Source organism: Sparus aurata, chromosome 8 (genome assembly GCF_900880675.1).
Source record: "Sparus aurata chromosome 8, fSpaAur1.1, whole genome shotgun sequence".
Lineage (NCBI taxonomy): Eukaryota > Metazoa > Chordata > Actinopteri > Spariformes > Sparidae > Sparus > Sparus aurata.
This window is the reverse complement of record NC_044194.1, coordinates 30,028,129-30,047,752: the sequence shown is the minus strand read 5'-3', so window position 1 is coordinate 30,047,752 and position 19,624 is coordinate 30,028,129. Positions and strand designations below refer to the sequence as shown.

The 19,624-nt window shown below is 41.4% G+C and overlaps 1 protein-coding gene across 1 annotated transcript in view; it reads right to left on the bottom strand.

Annotated features, from left to right (window-relative positions):
- jph3b (junctophilin 3b) overlaps nt 1–19,624 on the bottom strand; it is a 56,045-nt gene that overhangs the window by 3,996 nt on the left and 32,425 nt on the right. The window contains exons 4-5 of the mRNA XM_030426023.1: nt 15,027–15,151; nt 11,237–12,255 (exon numbers count right to left, since the gene is read on the bottom strand). Coding sequence (XP_030281883.1) covers nt 11,237–12,255; nt 15,027–15,151 — 1,144 coding nt within the window. The remainder of the gene's footprint in view (nt 1–11,236; nt 12,256–15,026; nt 15,152–19,624) is intronic.

The following is a 19,624-nucleotide window of genomic DNA, read 5'->3' as shown; positions in this document are numbered from 1 at the left end:
AATGTACAGTATATATGAATTACTGTAAGTCACTTTGGACAAAAGCGTCTGCTGAATGCCCTAAGTGTGAAATGTAAACCACATGCCAACATAGCTCATATGACGTGCACAAAAAATACCACACTTCAGGCTTCACTGAGTGACCTGACCGCTCTGTCTTTTTCAATATCAGTTCTAAATGCATCCAAAATAGGCAAACAAGCAACTTAATTTTAGTCTAACTTCAATAGGAAGGTGGGATCTTGCATAAATTAAGCTCTTTCGGTGTTTCTATTTCATTTCAGCATTTTAAACGTTTCCATGCAGCAACTATCGAGGCACATTTAAGCAGCTAAACTAAAAGCTGTAGTTCTAAACTTGACAGGACAGGGGAAACTCAAACACATTCTGAGATTTGCCTGCACGAAACTATAAAGTGTCCGGACACGAATCTCAGTAAGGCAACCATGTCATCTCAAATAGATGAATAAAAAAAAATCCCCAGGTTTCAAAAAAGCATTAAGCTGGCATCTCAATGATTAAAGACAAACTGACATATATAACATACACTGAAGACTGCATGTTGAGACCACAGGTAAAAGGAACACGTTAGACACTTTGCTGTAAATGGACATTAAAAAGTTGCAATTAAATAAATAAGGAGAAATCGCTTAAAGAGCTACACTACTAGGCATTCCAATAACCACTTAACAGACTCAGTTATCACTCTTTCTTATTTTCTAGTTAGAATTAAGTTGTTGGTTTCTGGATAAATGACACAAAAAAGGCCTAAATTGTGAAGCAGTTTATTTTTAATGTGCAATAATGACAAAGCAACCTGCATCTTTAGCTAAATGAATCAATGCTGTGTTGATCCCACAGGGAAGCCCACCTCCTCTGACAAAGTGAGGTCAGAGGGCAAGCTCTGCTGCAGAACAGCAGCCTGCAGCTGGTGGGGAGTCAGCGCCTTGCTCGATGACACTTAAGCAGATGCTTGGTGACAACCTGGGTCATGTGGGTGAAGGCCAGTCTTTCTGACCACCTGTCCACTGTGGGTAAATATGTGAGAGTGAATCCAGTATATTCACTGACATTAACGTCGATGCAGCAGTTTTTTACCCCCTCGAAGAATGCCTTAAAAATAATCCCCTTGCTTGAAAATTACACATTTTACAATATTCATGTATGTCAGTCTTTTTAAAGGATTTACCAAATAAGGAGGTGCAGAAGACCTATGGTTTTAATTAAGTCTACGTCTAAATTAATTCTAACAACAGCTGCAGTGGGAGAGGGAAAATGGGACTCTGAGTAACACTACTCTGCATCAGTGCAACATTGTTGTAAATGAATCTGTCCAGAGTGGCTGCTAACAAGGTTTCTGCTGATCAATCCGGTGATAGGCTTATCTCAGATCTGTGTCATAGATGATTACCGGACCAGGACAGTGAAATCCTCTGATAATCAGCCTTTTCTATCTTTATTTAGTGAGAGAGTGTGTGCTTTTTATGTATCCACGCACTGCAGTACCATTCCTGACTTAGAGAGAATTACACCTGTTTTCGCTGGTTTCCACTCTGCAGTTTCTGCTATTTACGATTGGTTGGCTGATTTGTGAATAATTAAATTACATTTTCAGTCTAATTACTTCCTTTATATGGGTGGAGCACGATCATTCATAATTAGTATTTTCAATTAGTAAACCATACAGATACTCTCAGGTCTAAGCGATCAGCTCTGCCTCTTGAGGAGATCTGTCATGCCTTTTCCGTTTAGTCTTTTCCTTCAGCTCTTTTTTTTTGCCAATTTTGGCAGAAAGGACCTGGACTTTGGTTTGGTTTAATCTGCCCTCAATGACAGGAACAAAAGGAGACGCAATCACATACATTATTATACTTATTACTGTTACTTACTTACTCTTTTTTCTTTTTATATAAGGAAATGTATGGAGGGGCTGCAGTTTAAGTTGATTTTAAGCAGATCTTCCCATGTATTTTATAGATATGATAATTTATCTATAATATGCGACTCTGATATCAGTATTTCCGAGAATTATTTCTTCAGTCCTCAAATATGACTTAATTAATTTGCATATTGGCTGTCTAATTATATCCTAATTACTTTGCACTCTTCACAACTATTTACTTTTCAATAACACATCAACTGCAACAGTTTGTTTTAATCCTCCTGGTGTGAAATCATAAAAATGCAGAGAGCACAGAGAAGAACTTCTCAGGTTAAGTATCATCCCAGTAAAAATGGTGAGAATCCCATTTAGCATTCTTTTCCATTTGCTTGATTCTAATATGAACCACTTTTTTGTCATTAGCAGCGAAATGCAACTCAGCCTCTTCACCAGCTCCCTTGATCCGACCAAACCCCCTTCTGTTTTTATAACAGAATGCTTATTATCCTGAAGATGAAGTGCTGGCAAAGAGTAAATAATTTTTCTAGCTTACTGGCATCTTCCCCCGCCACTGAGAACATCCATTGTGAACATCTTGTGAAGTAACTTAGATTCTTCAGGCTAAATTTTGGCCGATTGCAAAAATGAATCCAGTTAAATCATTGGAAAAACAATTTGAGCAACTACTACTGTGTGTAACGTGAAAACAACCTCTCGCAGCAACAAACAGTCAATGAGTCTTGAACTCTACAGAGCTTTCTTTTTTCTTTTTAGCTAATCTTATCTTTTATGGCCCACATATTGACAGTATTGTTTGACCGCCCTCATCAAGCAGAAGCAGGCAGCTGCTTATAGCAAACAAGCTGTGATAAACCAACTGTACTCTACCTGCACAGCACTAAATGGCAAAGAAGGTTAGCAGCTAGTGGGCAAAGAATGAACATATTTAGCAGCCGAAGGCACCAAATATTGAGGACTTAAACGGAGATAAAAGAAGAAACAATATTAGACTTAATGTGAGCAGAAATTAGATGAAATAAATGCTTATGCTGCTTTGTGACTGTTGAATGTCTAAAGCAAGCTAAAAACCTTTTTGCTAACACATCGTCTATAGCTGAACAGGATCTCAGTGTCTCAACTTATTGAGTGAGTTGTCTAAAACTGAGAAGAAAAAATGTTTGTCCCGGCTTACATCCTCAACACAACAAAAATGCTACTTGTGATACACTTAAGCATGTTGTACTTACTCTTGTAAAAATGCAGAGACGTGGAAGGCTCTATGGCATAGTTCTAAATGAGTTTAAGCGCACAATATCTAAATCTGTTGTTAGGAGTCTGTCTATCAAAACAATACCGAGACGTTTCTTGCACCAGCTGGAGTAATAAACCCCTGAGTCACATTGGATTGCGCTCTGATCCGGAGCCGTTTTCCAACAGGAGGAGAGCTCAGACATTACCTTTGGTGTTTGAAATTGGATATATCTTCACTCCTGTTTATCAACCTGACTGCAGCAGTACAATTCTGGCTGTTTTAGGACAGAAAAACACTCCGCAGTGTAACATGAATAAACACAAACGATCTTGCGTTTAAAGTCACTTTGCGACAACTACCATTGCTGATGCAAATCTACCTGGCGTGACAATGACGGACAAGCTAATGTTTAAAAGTTTTATACACTTTCCTGCTTACCTTATGCCAGAGTAAACTTTGAGATTTTCTTGGTTTGAACATTGTTGGAAACATTTGAGATAATGTAAGCACACAAGTCAAGTCATTTTTAAACATTTAAACGCAGATTTCCTTACATATCTGTCCGGCAGTCTGTCTTTTCTTGCCCAAAAGCTCAGTTATAGGACCAGCTGTTTTGACTTTAAAGTGAAAAAATGTATGGAGCCTTCTTAGTGTTTTAAAAATAGCATGTAATAGCGTTTTTGATGCTAGCGTCAGAGTGCCCATGCACTCCATTGGAAATTAGCTTGCCTGAATATGACACTACGGTAAATCTTAAAAGTAGCTTTTTTCGTCGGAATTATGCATTTACACGAAGGTTTGACTCATATTCAATCACAAATAAAGCCTTGGTTGCTTTTGGCGAGAGTTTCACTATAAATGCAACCACACATTTCTTGAAATTTTTTTATCAACAATTGCAGAATTTTTTTATCTTACCATTTAGACTAAACCACATGTAGCTATTGGATGTGTCTGCAGGGTTAGGCAACTTAAACATCTGGCTATCGTAAGAGAAAGATTGTGATCACGACTAAGGTTGAACAGTGCAAGTATGGGACGAGACCCCGGCAGTCCTGCATTACAGTGACATGGAACACCACCATCTACCATACCACCCCCACCTCCACGCCCTAATAATCTGCCTGACTACATAAAGGGCACACTACTTCCTGCATTGGCACTGAACACTGGCATTGGATGAGAAAATCATCTGTGTGTGTGTGTGTGTGTGTGGAATCGGCCAATATGGACACAATCCCTCGGGCTACTGTGCTATAAATTCCATATGACTCTGTGATGTAAATCTTAACATATTCATCATGTCTGCCCTTTTATGTCACAGACCTTGCAACAACGGATCTATTAATTAGAGTACAGGCTCTAAGACAGAAGTTGTGCACTGACTTAAAATCAAGCCCGAAGCGAGGAACTTTCTGATCCTCATCTGAATTTTGAAGCTCAAATTCAAAATATCACCAGCCATGCCTTTCATCATCTCAGGAAACACTGAACAGGCACTGCCATATCGCTTCCAACGCAGATACCAAAGGACCTATGCATGCTTTTATCATCAGCCGGTTTGACTACAGTACCGTAATGCTTTATTTTGTGGTCCACCCAAGAAAGCTTAAGACAAGCTGCAGACCAGCCAAAATGCGGCAGCATGTGTGCTGACCATTTGGTAGCAGATGCATCTTTGTACATTGTAAGATTCTGCTCTCGGTTTTCATGTAGCAAGTCAAAGAAGCTTTTAAGATGTGTCCCTGCTAATTTTTGCTCATTTATCTTGCATTGGCCTTTCACTTTCACTTATCCGTCTCTTCACTACTCTTCAGATCTCTTTGTCATCATGTTAGTTTTTGTTATTGTGGACCGTGAAGGGCTCGGCCGTCTGGGGACACATCGTACTGCAGTGTTGTTCCTGTAAATATGAGCCTTTGGGATGCACAGAGGTTCATTTCTGTGTTCCATGATGACGACTAGTTGATGTCTTTGAGTGGACACAAGGGGTGCAGAGCTATTTTGGTACAGAGGTTTCATGCTGTAATGGATACAGTTAAAGAGTGGGTATCTTTTTTTTGTTTCTGTATGATGCACGTTTGTGTTGCCATCTTGCACGAAAAGGACCGTGTCCAAAAAAAGTTTGATTGAGTGATTGATGGAGAGATATTCTGCATGTGTCTGTGTTCCCTCGGTGTTTGCAGCATTCCCTGTGTGTATTTATGAGTGTGATAGTATCTGTGTCTGCTGTGAACCTGCCTTACACAAATCTCACTTGCTTCGCTGCGGCTGCAAACACACACACAAACACACACCCCACCTCCAACCACCCCCCGCCCCCTTGTTACTGACATACACCCACCGATTGGCCACCGTTGAAGCAAGGCATAAGCTGTTCCCTAGCAACAGAGCACTGGTTAACCAATAGGGGGCCTTCTGTGAGGAAGGGGCTAGCTTGCCAGTCTGCTGTTACTAAGGTGGAGAGAGGACCGCTGGGGTTCTCTCTCCGCCTGTATATCTGTGTGTGTGTGTGTGTGTGTGTGCGTGTGTGTGTGTGTATTTTAGGCTTCATGTTTTCAAGTAGCAGGTAGCAGCAGCAGCAGCAGCAGCCACAAAGCAACAAACGAACCGGCTTCGTTTACTGTGCCAGAGTCAACGCTGCTGCAGACTAATTCATGATAAAGTGAGCAAGTTGTATGTGCTGTGTGGAACTGTATTTAACAGTTTACACACAAGTAGAGCGTGTGTGTGTGCCAGAAAGAGAGAGAGAGAGAGAGAGAGAGAGAGAGAGAGAGAGAGAGAGAGCTTGTATTCATAATGTGCTCACTGCATGTCAGTAGAGTATCGTGTGTGGCTTTCACTCGCTGCCGACTTTCCTCTTGGTTTCATTAGCTAATGCTGCGACCGCATTATGATCCAGGATTAGCATGGGGCCGTCCACCAGCCCGAGTCAAGACGTAGCCAAAAAATCATATTATAGCGGCGTAATCCTCCCTGCTTGCTCATAGTACAAAAAAATCTTTCTTTATTTCATAAGGTTAAACCTTGTGCCTCTCCCCCAGGATTATCTTAATATGTGGGATAACATTGTGTTATGTCACTGGGGATGGAATGTATCCTCATGACAGTGGGCAACAAATCCTTTTAGAGAAATCAATGTGTGGCAGCAACATGACAGATATGACAAATGCACCATACAGCTGCTTTACCATGTGATATTAAGACTGAACAGAGCCAAGCAGAGGTTCAAACTGCTGGAATTTAAGGTGCTATGGTCAATTTTATCATATTAAGAATGGATAAAATCACTACATTCGAAGTAAAATTGGTTGCTCAAATGAAAAATATCAATTGACGACATCTCATCTCTTCTTAGCTCCATGTAGCTTTAAATTTTTTTTTAAGTAACTGATTTTGTTTTATACCCTGCATCGCAACATCTTGCCTCAGTCTCAGCTTTATCAACAGTGTTGTTTCCAGGAGCTGCTGTTTTGAGCTACAGTAATGAGTTCTTGTAAAACCACGTCCAGCTACTTACTGTACCAAGAAAAAATATAGCAACAAGCTGATTGTTAAAGGGGAACATTTGGCTCCTAAAGAGCCAGATACAGTATATATAGAGTGCAGCAGGGATGAGGTATTTTTATAGGCTATCCTGGAAGTTAGCATCACCCTGGTTGTCTCTTCAATTCAATTTTGGGATTTTTGCAGAAAATAAGCTCTGTGGTGAAGATGAGCTTATGAATCTTGCATGTTTGGTTAAGCAAGATAATTTTCACAAATACATCACTTTTTATGATATGTGAGGCATAAATGCAATCGCCAGAAGTAAAAAGCTAATGTTAGCTATGTCAATGAACTACATCGTCTTGGCATGACTTGTCACCACCACTAAGCTTCGTACTACACAATACTATGAACATTTTAATATCTACATCTATAAGTAACTTAAAAAGTAAACTTAATCTACAAGTTGGAAAGTAGGAGAAACCCAGAGATTCCACCAGATACGTGTCAGCTGCATTACGGCTCCGGTCAGGTTTTGCTCCGCCATCCGGCAACCCCCACCAGTTGCGTTTTGAGTCTGCCATGGCGCAGAACTGTCGACAGTTGGTGTCCTGAGACTGAGGACTTTCCATGATAATCACTCGTGACCGCAGTTATAGGTCTGTTTTATAAAAACAACAACACAAAATGTTACCGACCGAAGGTTCAGTAGAAGAGCTTGTATTTGTCTCTTTTTTGACATTTGTGTGCTGGTGTCAACACGGAGTGTTTTATTTTGAAAAGTAACCGAATATTATATTGTTGTTTCTGTGCGTGACTTCCTGTCTGCTCTGTGCTAACTTCAGCTGAATTGCTGCGCCATGCTCCGGCATCTGCAAGAAATAGAAATGTTGCGTATTTGTTCCAGAGGGCTTCGGACTGCCGGAGCTGGATGGAGCAGATCCGCAGTGCAGCGGACCTGGTGGAAGTTATCACAGCTCAAACGTATCAGCTCCGCTGGTGTGGCAGAGACGTCACACAGCGGGCACGTATATGGCGGAATCTACGGGTTAGACTAGTTTGCTCTTTAAGTTTGCTGTTTATCCTTCCAGAAGTTCTGGCTCTGCATTTGTCGCTCTCCTGGAAAGTTTACCGGCTCTGAGCAGCTGCAGTGGCTCTGCCCCCTGCCACCAGACTTTTCCCAGAAAAGACTTGGTTTTGGTTTTGACAGGCTCATGGCAACAGACATTACATAAATAAGTACGATATGCTCAAGCACATCAGAAGTTTAATGTCGTTGACAACTTCTATAGTCGTATTTAGCCACAAATACGTTTTATAATTCAAGAGTGGGGTATTTACGGATGCATTTTATGTTGTAAAAAAGAAAGGTGAACAAGGCACCTTTTTTCAGGCATTTAACCAAAAACTCATTACAAAATAAGTGACTTGAGGCAAAGGAACTGCAGGTGCAAAAATGCTAACTTGTATTTTTCCCGTTTTAGTACTTATTCCTGTGACACAATTCAAAATCAGACCTGAAAGGAGACTGAATATTGGACTGACATTAGGTGGCAATATTTCTGCTCTCACCGTGTAAACTACAATAAACTGCTATAATGTTTGCAGTATCACCTTCATACAGTAATAACGCCGATGTTGTGATTTCACACCATTGTGCTTCCCCCAATTGGCTAAATCAGCTAATGCAGTTCTATCCAAATCTAAGAAAATGTATCCATAGATGGTTTTCCCAGTTGGAAATAACATGACCAGCCTGCACAAGGCCCTGATCTAAACTCCATCCAATAGCTTTTGGGTGTGAACAAGCACTTATCACCTAACATCAGTGTTGGACCTCACTAATGCTCCTGTGGCTGAAGTGGAGCAAATCTGTGCAGACACATATCTAAATCCCAACGAAAAGCCTGACTTGAAGAGTGGAGACTGTTATAACACAGAAAAGTTCAACAATCACAAATTAGTTTTAGGTTAATGTGTCCATATACTTCTGGCCATATAGAGAAACATGGTGACTAAAAATGGCATATCACTGACAAAATTCAAGACTGTGGAAATGCTCAGTTTTTTAACCTTGCCTTTGTTTTAGCTATGCTTTAACATCAGTCATTATTATACTTTACCCATCAGGCTAATTTGTGGACATACAGCAAGCGGAAACTCAGCTAAATCAGCTATATCTTACAAATGCTTCACACAAACAACCAGACAGGATTTAAACAAGTCCCTGGTTGTATTTTACTTAACTGGAAAAGTGAGCTTAACACTGATGTGTTTTTTGTCGTAATGATGTCTAGCAGCGTCACCATGTCCCTAAATATCAACAGTAAACAGATGTGTAAAGTTATTATCATAACCAACAGGAATTATGTTAAAAACGACAAAAAACACATTAACCGTATTGGTGTAGACAATGAGTGATTACCCTATTATGTGTACCGCTGAACCACAACAAATGAACACAGAACAATTTCCAACTGTGTCTATTTTGCACCTGGTTGCCACTGTGTGTATTAAAAATGCTTTCAGCACATATTTGTCACTGTGATGCTTGACAGTATACATGAGGGAGTTCATCAGATAGCTGAAATTCTGTTAACAAGCACAGCTCATACTGTACACTTGACACCTGAGAGTACACAGTGATGCTGGTAGATGTCAGAGCAATACACCTGTAATCACCCTCGTCAGTGTTTATGTTACTATGTTATCAACCAGACCTCGCATAAATATATATATGAATTAATCTGGTTTAATTAATTGTTTTATAAGACTTTGACATCAAAATAAAATGTCTGATTTCTATGGAAGGGGGAAAAAAGGTAGCTCCAGAGAGGGACTTTGACATTTTTTGTGGCCACTGTTAAGTCATCCTACATACTGAGAAAGTGGCAGTAAATTTCAATTGGTTATTATCTGCAACCTTACAGGTAGATGCCACTAAGTCCAACATACTGAAACTTTAAGTTTATAGGGCCAACTTATTTGCAAACCTTTACCCCTAGAATATACAGAGCAACATTAGCATTCATTTTGGGTTGTTTTTGCAGCCACCTGATGAAAGTAAGTCCAGTACTCACTCTCCTTTTAGCTCTGTTTTGGTCTTTACGAACTCATAAACATATCTGGTTATTTAGCTGTTGACTATGCTCACCAGCTAGTTGTTAACTTTGTCTGTCTGTCATTGTTTGGTTTTGAGCAGGTACTGCACAGTAGATCTGTGATAATCAAACAGTAATGTTCTGGAGACGGACGGTTAAGAGAAAGAGGTGAAAGACCAAAATGCTCCACAAAAGTGCTCCATTGTAAATACACACATACTGAATGTTTAATGTTAAAATTTAAGCATCATAAGTTTCTGAATGATTAAAACTGAATTTGGTGTGAATTATTATCTTTGAAATTCCTAGTGGGTCATTTCAATTTGTGCTTGATTTGAAGAATGTTGTCTTTAAGCGAGTGCAATATGTGAGAATTCTATAACTCAAATAACAGAACGTTTAGAAATAACAGCTTTGAAGTTATGACATCTATGTATTGTGTTATTGAGATATACGCTGAAGTTAGCAAGCTAACCAGCTAGCCATAGTCAATCCCGGCCAAGCCGCCAGAAGGAGTACCAGGCTCTGAAGCTAGTTTTCATAGTGGGCAACCCATATAATTACATCATCACGTGATGCATTGCAGCCCAAAAAGTATTTTTCACATGAAAACAGTGGATATTTTTTTTTGAGGGTCACAACCCCTGCGAAAACGGCTGCACAATGTTTCACTGAGCAGACAATGAGCAGCTTGCCACCTCGAGGCTGTATCCAGTGGCAATAGGTCTATGAACTCAGCCCAACATACCATACAAACACCAAAAGCAACACTGGACCACTAGATGCACGGCCAACCATTTAGCAGTAACTTAGCTGATATGCTGTCCCCTGTCTGTTTTGAGTTCAGGTGGCCAATGCTTACATACTGCACCTTTAAAGTTAACAAAGTCTATTTGAAAATGACAAATATTCAAAAACAATTCAGATCAAATTGATGTAAAATTTATAAAAAATGATTGAAATTAAAATCAAGTTGAAACAATTCACTCAAATTGGACTGGTTGGACTCTGAACTTGAAAAGTAACTATTTTACATCAGGAGATATAGAGAGTGTTGTATTTTGAGTCCACAGGGTCATAGTTGTCACAGTTTTATACAGCTGCTTCAACGGCAAGGTGGGTTATTTCTACTGCTGTATAAAAAAGATTTAATGTTGCAACAAAAGGCAACTTTGGACTGATGGAATTTTTGGAAGTTTGAAATATAAGAAACTTAATGCTATGTGAGAATTGTTTGTTCACAGTGGCTCCTGATGTGGCAAAGACAATGAAGATATAAAACAAGGTGAGGACAAAAAAAAGTGCTTGCTAATTTTTTTTAAGAGTTAGTCTTTTTCTCCTAAATCTAAACTCACAGCTGCTGCGGCAGAAGAATTTTCAGCCAATGACATTAGAAACTATCTCCAAGTGATTTGTGTGGTGCCATGTTGAGGATATCTCAGCCATCAGCTGTTTGGTGAGACAAAAATCTGCGTGATAGAGTTGTGTTGGTGTGTTCAGTGTGAGTCTTACAGAGTTGCCTTTGCTCTGCGTGAGGCTGCGGTCCTGCTGCTCTGGTGTGATGGGGGAGGACTTCAGAGGGGGGGAGAGGGTGAGGTCCCGACGTAGAGGCCGTGAATCCATCTTGTCCCCCGCTTTGTCCAGTTTGTGTGAGTCTTTACCCGCCTCCCGCCCCTCTTTCCCCTCTCTCCCCTCTCTCCCCTCTCTCCCTTCCCTCCCCTCCCTCCCATCGCGGTTCTTATGCCTCTGTCGTTGCACGGTGTGCGAGCGCCCCTCTCCGTGAGCGTGACTGTGCCCGTGCCTCTCCTCCCCGTGCCCATGGGGCTTGTGGGTAGTGGAGTCTCTGGGCTGTAAAGGCTTCATCTCCATCTCATAATTGCTAATTTTCTCCTCGTCCTGCTCCAGCAGCCGACCTCCCCTGCCATGCACGCCCCTGTGTCCAGATGTCCAAGAGGCAGAGGAGGATGACTCCGTCCACCTGTCCCCTCTGGCCTGTCTGTGATTGGATGATCCGTGCTCCCGGGACTTGTGATTGGACGAGCTGTGTTTGTGTCCGTTGGTCCGGCTCGCTCCTCGACCACTGACCCCACCTCCTCCTTTTGAAAACACACCTCTCCTCTTGTCCTCGCTCCAGCTGTTGGCCCGTGGGTACTCCCCCTTCCCTCCTCCTCCTCCTTCACCTCCCCCACTTCCTCCTTCCATCAGCACCTGGATCTCCGTCTGCCCTCCTACCCCGCCTTTCTCCCCCCTTTCTCCCCCGTCCTTCGTCCTGTCCGTGTGGTCCACGGCGCTCTGCCGATGGAAGCGGGCACTTCTGCTGCGTTGGGTGGGCCGAGCAGGGGGAGGAGGAGTGTGGGGGGGTGAGGAAGAAGGGGGACTGAGGTCTGGGGTTGCAGCGTCGTTAGATGGGTCGTCGGAGGCCCCGCTCTTTACATAGAGGTCGGGGCTGTCGGCGGTGCCAGCGCTACTTGACAACCCTTCGCCCTCCACCTCACTGGAGACCTGGCGTTTGGGGCGCTGCACCTCCATACCTGCAAAAGTCAAAAGACATCGGAAAGATATTTTGACATTCAACGTTCATCTCTTCTCGCCACTTTACACTTGCATCAGGTCAGACAACAAAGACATGCATAATATCACAATACGTGATAAAAATGTTAGGGACTATGCAACAATTAATTAGGTTGGGGATCTGTTTTTGAAAGAAGCTATCAGAAAAAAGTAATCAGGCACAGAATGAAACGAGCACAAGCACCATCTCTGTGGTTGCAGTATTTCCTCTAGACAATCTGATATTGCATTGTTGGCATTGCTCCTGGAACATCACAAGTAAAGTTACTCCATGACCACCACTAAACTGACAAATCACGTGTTTAAAATGTCATGGCTTGTGTCTTTAATATTATGAAAGGGTCTACACAAAGCATATTTTAAACCTAACCAAGTATGTTTATTGACAAAATGGAATTAAACTGCATCAGAGAACTGGAGAAAAACGGAAACAAAATGGAGAATTCATTCTACATTCCATGTAGGACACGAATGCCAGTCTCTTGGGTGAGAAGCCTATAGTTAACCCATTCAGCTATAACAGCTAGCTCTGGATGTGAAAATTGTCTCTTTTGGCTCAAAAAATAAAAAACCTGTGAGCACGCTAATGAAACAATACCCTTAATCTTTATACAGCTCCTATCAGCAGTGGCTAACAAATCAGCTAATATATCACTGAAACATATTGGTCAGTATGTATTATCGTCTCAACTGTGCAGACATTCTCTTGAGGAAAAAATGTATTGTTTTGTAACTTATTGAGATCTGACATAAGCTCCACCCAGGAGGTGATGCTAACATAGCTAACATTAGCCATGCTACAACAGCTGCCATCCTTAATGTTATTAAAGGCCCAGTTCAATATGAAACAGTATAGTGTACAATATAAATAGTAGGGTCCCTGCTCTGTCTTGCTATCAGCTAAGGGGTCCTTGGCCTGAAAGTCATTGAAGATTACTGGATTACATGATGCCTGAGTTGCATGGCTCCTTCTTCAACCCAAACCTTCACTTCTAATATTTTTGACTGACGCCAAGATCAAAAAGTGATATGTGCCGCTTGAGACTGTTTGAAAGACTGTTGAATGGGTACCATTGCCTAATCAATAGCGGAAACCAACCAAACAATACTGACAAGTCTTATTCATGAGGATAATGCAATAATGCAGTACTTCATATAAAATCTACGTTGCGGAATATTAACCAGTGTGGCATGGCATGTTATGTTCACTTTCTTTCAATGACCAGAATAAGCCACTAATAAAGAAAAAAAATGCCTTGCATAGACATTGGGATATTTTCTGTCACATGGTAGTTTTACTGTTTACTGTTTAACTCTTGACTTATTGTGATAAGAACCTGTAGATCCAGCGTATTAGCCTTTGGGCATCGATATACCAACTGATCCAGAGGGTATTATACCGGCTAAATTTGGTATGCGTCTATTTGATTGATTCGTCTTTCTCTTAATTAGCGGCTTATTCTGGTCATTCAAAGTACAATGAACATGATACATAATATGCCACAATGGTTAATGTTCCGCAATATGTAGGTTTTATATGAAGTAATGTATTATTTTGTTCTCCTAATGAAGAGAACCTGTCACAAAGTATTGTTTGGTAGGTTGGCTCATAGTTTCTGCTATGGATTAGTCAGACTGGCTACGGTGGCTGGGATAACAATAGCCATGTTAGCTAAGGCTAGCTCTTTCATGAGCTTTGAATAGTTTATAGGCAGAAATTTAGGCATATTACTTTACTATCATATTGCACGAATCCCTAGTGTAACTACTTTCTATATGCCTACATGCCAACAACAAAACATACAACATGCATTCCTTTATTTACGACAATGTGTTAAGTTAGCATTTTCAATAAAAACTAGAAAAATGTATAAATTTACAGCAGAACTTGCTATAAAACCAGCCCAGTGGCATTACATTCATCAGGGGGCGGTACCCATCCAACAGTCTTTCAATGGCAAATAAGTCTCAAGCGACATATACCGTCATGTGTAGGTGGAATACCAGTGGAATAGCAGCAACATACCACTCCAAGAAATGGTATACCAGTCTAGGGATCGGTATATATCACTTAGCAGCAATTGACAAAACTTTCATCGACTTTTCGATCTCGGCACTGCTGATATTTTTTTTTACAGTCCCTTAGTTCTTATCTGTGTACAAATGCAGGGCAAAGATTAATATACTTGATGATGTCTAGGACGTACGTCTCAACACAAACATGTTGCAAAATGTCAGCTAATACTTGGTGACACAGATGTCCTCACGGTAACATGTGTGTTTTCTTTTTTCTTTTAGCTGTGAGAGCAACAGACAGCCACCGAGAGCAGAATGGATGGCTAAAGAACAATCACTGTCATCTCAGGTATCTGTGTGTGGGAGTGTACTGTACATGTCATTAAGCCATTGTGTGTGTGTGTGATTGTGTGTGTGTGTGTGTGTGTATGTGTGTGTGTTTCTCACAGTGCTTAGTAATGCATGTTCTTGTGGGTTTGCAACCTGCAGTGCTGTACAGGTGTGAGTGACAGAGGCAGACACATGAAGCTGGAGGGGAGCTCACACTGACCTTTATCACCAACCCACACATACATGTACACACACACACACACACACACACACACACACACACACACACACACACACACACGTGTCGTTGTGTATATATCTGCTTGGCTGGGTTGCAGATTATGGACATCTGCTGCAGTGTGTACATGTTTGTATGTTTGCTCACCATTTCCTGGGTGCTGGAAGGAAGGGGAGAACTGCTTGGCTGTGACCCTGGCCATACGACTCTCCTCCTGCGCTTTCTGAGCTGCTCCCACCGCTGCCTCTGCTTTACCCTGTGCATGTGCCGTCCTGATGCACAAAAGACAGGGAACAGAATGTATGTATGTATGCAAAAGAAAAAAAAGGAATCATAGCGGTGTCAAAAACCAATTCCTGTAAGAAAAAAGTGTAACAGGCTGGAAGGAGATAAGGAATGCAAAGGACAGAAGAGAATAGAAAAAAGTTTCCAAAAAATACTGGAGGAAAAAAACAATAACTGACCTTTTGTAACGATGAAAGTGCAAACAGTACACCCCAGTGTGAAAGTTTTTCACTGATATAGAGGTATTTATTGTTGAGCGCTGGTTCATTTAATATACACCCTCAGAACACAGCCAGTCCACATCTATTTACTTTGTTTTGGCTTGTATCTTGCAATGCGGGCTCAATCCTTTGATTGGAAAAAAAAGTTCAGGAAACTGTATGCAAATTAAGGAATCTATTTGTTATATAATAATAATTCTAAAGGGTTCTCATTGACCCATGTAAAAACAGGTTGGTAACCTTTGATGTCCAACCCACAACCAATGAAAGTGCAGGTGCACTAAGCGCTAAATGTTGACCCCTCTGTCCACAAAAACACTTATCACACCTGAAAACAGAGTTTTTAGAGAGCAGCAAATAAATGACCAGTTTATGCTGCATTTGTGTGACAGAACACAATGACATGCAGATGAGGACAGTTACTGTGAATTGTGAATTTGGTTGTATAACTAGAAAACGTAGTGTAGTAGTACTAGTACTAGTAGTATGTAGCCTGATTATCTGACTGAATTGCCATTTAGTTTTACATTCTGCACACGTCCATTAATATATGGAGAGGTGTCAGACCGAAGGGGGGAACATTATATCTAGGCGTCGCAAGCATTTAAGGGGTTTGGTGCTCTCCTCTCTACAGTGCCCAGGAGGTGAGCTTGCACCTCTCTAGCTACCGGTCCTCGCTCCATACTAACTGGTCCAAGCGGATCTTGAATAGGCAACCCTATGGTCGCCAAGCCAAGTCCCTACAGACTGACCATTTCACCAATCAGCCTCTAACGAATAAGAAGTGTGCATGTAACTTTCATGTTCATGTTCAACTTTTGCATTAAATGAGACTCTCACTCTCTAGTCACAGATATGTTGGTATCGGTCTATATATTATGTTGTTGTTACAGTCCAGTGATGTCAGTTTGGAAAATAGAGTCTATTTGTCTGTTTTAAAATATCCTGCCTCCATTAAACTGGCAATGGACAACTTTTTAGCGTTAACTTCACATTCTGAAGTAAATACTTGTTGCACAGTGTAATATCATCTGCATACAGATTGGTTCCCTGTCTCACTTTCACTATGTTATTCTGTCTGCCACTGGGACGGAGGTATCCTGCAAAAATGAAGGCAGCATTTTGGCACAAAGGTTGCAAACCAAAACAGTCTCCATCCCAAGTTAGCACTGGAAGAACTGGAAGAACTGTGGAAACTCCCCTGCCCCCCGCTGATGGAGGAGGCAAAGAAGGTGAGGAGGGAGCGTGAAAGGTTAACCAAGAGTGAAGGGAAGGGCATTCACTCGATGGAGTGTGCCAGTGTTGTGTTTAAGTCTGTTCTGTTTAATAGAACATTAATGGTCAACCCTCTCTCAATGTGTTTTCGCCAGTGACACCAACAGTAACATGGAAACCATAGCAGGGAGAACTTTTATCTTTTAAGTACACATCTTTGTCAAAACTGTTTGATAAACACATTTCGGTGATCACTGAAAAAAAAAATTGTTTATGTATTTATTCTGTGTAGATAAGAATATTGACTGATACATCACTTTCAGAATTTCAGAAATTCCCTGATACTGGGATCAGCATCATCTCCAAAAGTCCAGTATCAGTTGTACACTTGTGTGACTATATGGACAATTTGTAGAAATGTGTTATAAACTGTCATAAACCCGTCTATAACATTTGAGAAAATGTTGTATGTCAACAACAGTTTACAGGTCTTCATAACCCTCAGAAAGACTTTCCTTTGTCTATGGGAACTTATGAAGCATCCTCAGGTATCATTATTAAAAACACATGCAGCATACAGCGCCTTCTTTATATCTGAGATATCTTTATCTATTGTGTCTGGTTATGGCTGACAAATCTTATTATAAAAGACACCTGAGCCAGAAAGCGAGAAACACACACGCACACACACACACACACAAGATCTTGAACAGCATGTAGGCATAAGCATATTACATGATACCTCACACAGTAGCTTTGGGAGGACCATAATTACAGAGCTACACCACGATGAGGTCCTCTGTATTCATCTGTTTACAGGCGCTGTAATCTTTTGCTTGAAAATGTCTTTATTATCATAAAATAATTCATCCCGCTGCGTCTGCTCGTCGGGCTTTTTCACATCTCCTTCATCTCCCTAACTGCTCCTTTACAGCCTCCTTTTCATATGTCCTTCGCTCTCTCTTTTATTCCTGCCCATGTCCCTTTATGCCTATTCCTAATTGCTCCCACCGTCTCTATCACAATCCCCTTTTCATCTGCCTCTTGTAGCACCATCTCTTTCTATCTCTCTGCATCTATCAAACAGATCTATTCTCTCAATCATAACCCTCCTCTCTCCTACGTCTCTCCGTTTCCAATCGCCTGTCTTTCTCTGTCTTTGGAAGGTCTCTCTACTCCTGTAAAATAACCTCTCCATCCCTCCCTCCATGCCTTCCGTTTCTCTCTCTGGGCAGTAACAGTCTTGATGCAGTGTTGCATGTCGATGGCTATTGATTTTTTTTTTTTGCTCTTCGCCTCTCTGTTTCTCTTTGCCCCTCTCTGCACTCTCTGCCAGCACCGCTATGCCAGGCCCACAGTATACTCAACACCGCCATGTGTGTGAGTGCGTGCTTGCTGGCTGTGGGGGAGGTGAGGTGTAAGGAGAGAGGAAGACTGTCCTACTGTTTCACATGACATAATCACATGTAGGAATTTTTTATGTGCTTTTTTCCATATTCACAAGGTTTAAATGTCATGGAGGAAAACCGCTTCTCATGCAAACACACTCACGCCAATCTGGCACAACCTGCTCTCACCTCGGTGCTCAGGCCACAACACAAAAGAATCTCTCCCTCTTTCTCTCATCCTACCCTCCACAACTTCCTGGCCCACTCCTGTCTTCCCCAGGAACAACCTGTTTCTGGATGAATCAACTGCCCGCAGAGGAAAAAGCTGCCTGTTCAATGGCTTGCTTGATTATACAACACAACATCCTGTCCAAAAGGGGAAAAAAAAGAACGCAGGGCAAGAAGAGAGAAAAGAAAGAGAGGTGAGGAGGAGAGGGAGGGAGGAGAGTGTGTGACAAAGAAGAGGTGGAGATGGTGTGACAGGGAGAGAGTGAAAAGGAAAAAAGAAAGAAAGAAGATGGTGTTGAAAAGGTTTTAGGTCCTCATCATCAATGAATCATTACCAGATTAATTGTGAGACAGCGTAATTAAAGCGGCGCCTGAAAGATTGACATCCTCTACATTAAAGCAGGAGAATGGGAGGGGGTTCAACCAGCAATGTCTTCTTTCTGACAGGGAGGACCAGGGTTTATCAGAAATATGGCTTGACTGTGAGCAACTTGCACGGAAAAAATACGTCTGAAAGCAGACAGGGCAGCCCATTGTCTCCACGATGGTTGTATATGGGGTAATAACTCTAACTAAGTTATCCTGTTTTTACTTTCTGTGGTGATGATATGACCACATTAGAGAGGATTGTTGATTTAAGAAAACAAAAAGGCACACACCCCTGTCTACAGAAGTGGGGCTGAGTTGGTTGATGAATAGTTATAAGTTCCATGGAAATACTATCAGTGAGAACCATTCTTGGTTATCATATATCACCACCCTAGTTCAAATAGCCCAAAAAAGGCTCTACTTCCTGAGGAAACTTAGGAAGGCTAAGTTCCGAGCCACATTCTGGTCAACTTTGACAGCAGAGCAATGGAAAGCATCTTGACTGGAAAAATAAACTGGTATGGTTCGTGCACAGCCAAGCACAGGAAAGCTCTACAGTGGGTGATTAAAACCACCCAGAACATCACTGGTATCGTCTGCAGAGCATTAATGACATAATTCAAGTGAGATGTCTGCACATAACCCACAGGGTACGACATAAAGACATAACCCAAACAGCCACAGTCTGTTCACCCAGCTGGTATACGGCAAAAGATACAGAAGTATCCACTGCTGCACCACCGGACTGGGGAGCAGCTACATTTCCCAGGCCGTGAGACTCAGAGAGATTTTTCATACATTTGCCATTTGAACATTTTTAAATAAAGTTCAACTAGTGCCAAAACAATAGATTAGGTGATTAATTGATTAGTCATATCAACAGAAAAAACTCTTAAAATCAACTTAGCATTTTGCCCTGTATCAAGGAACAAGACTAAAAGTCATCATCTATGCGAGCAGCTCTATGAGGCCACACTTTGGCAGAGTGGTGCATTAAGCTGAATGCTAACGTCAGCATTTTAACATGCACACAATGGCA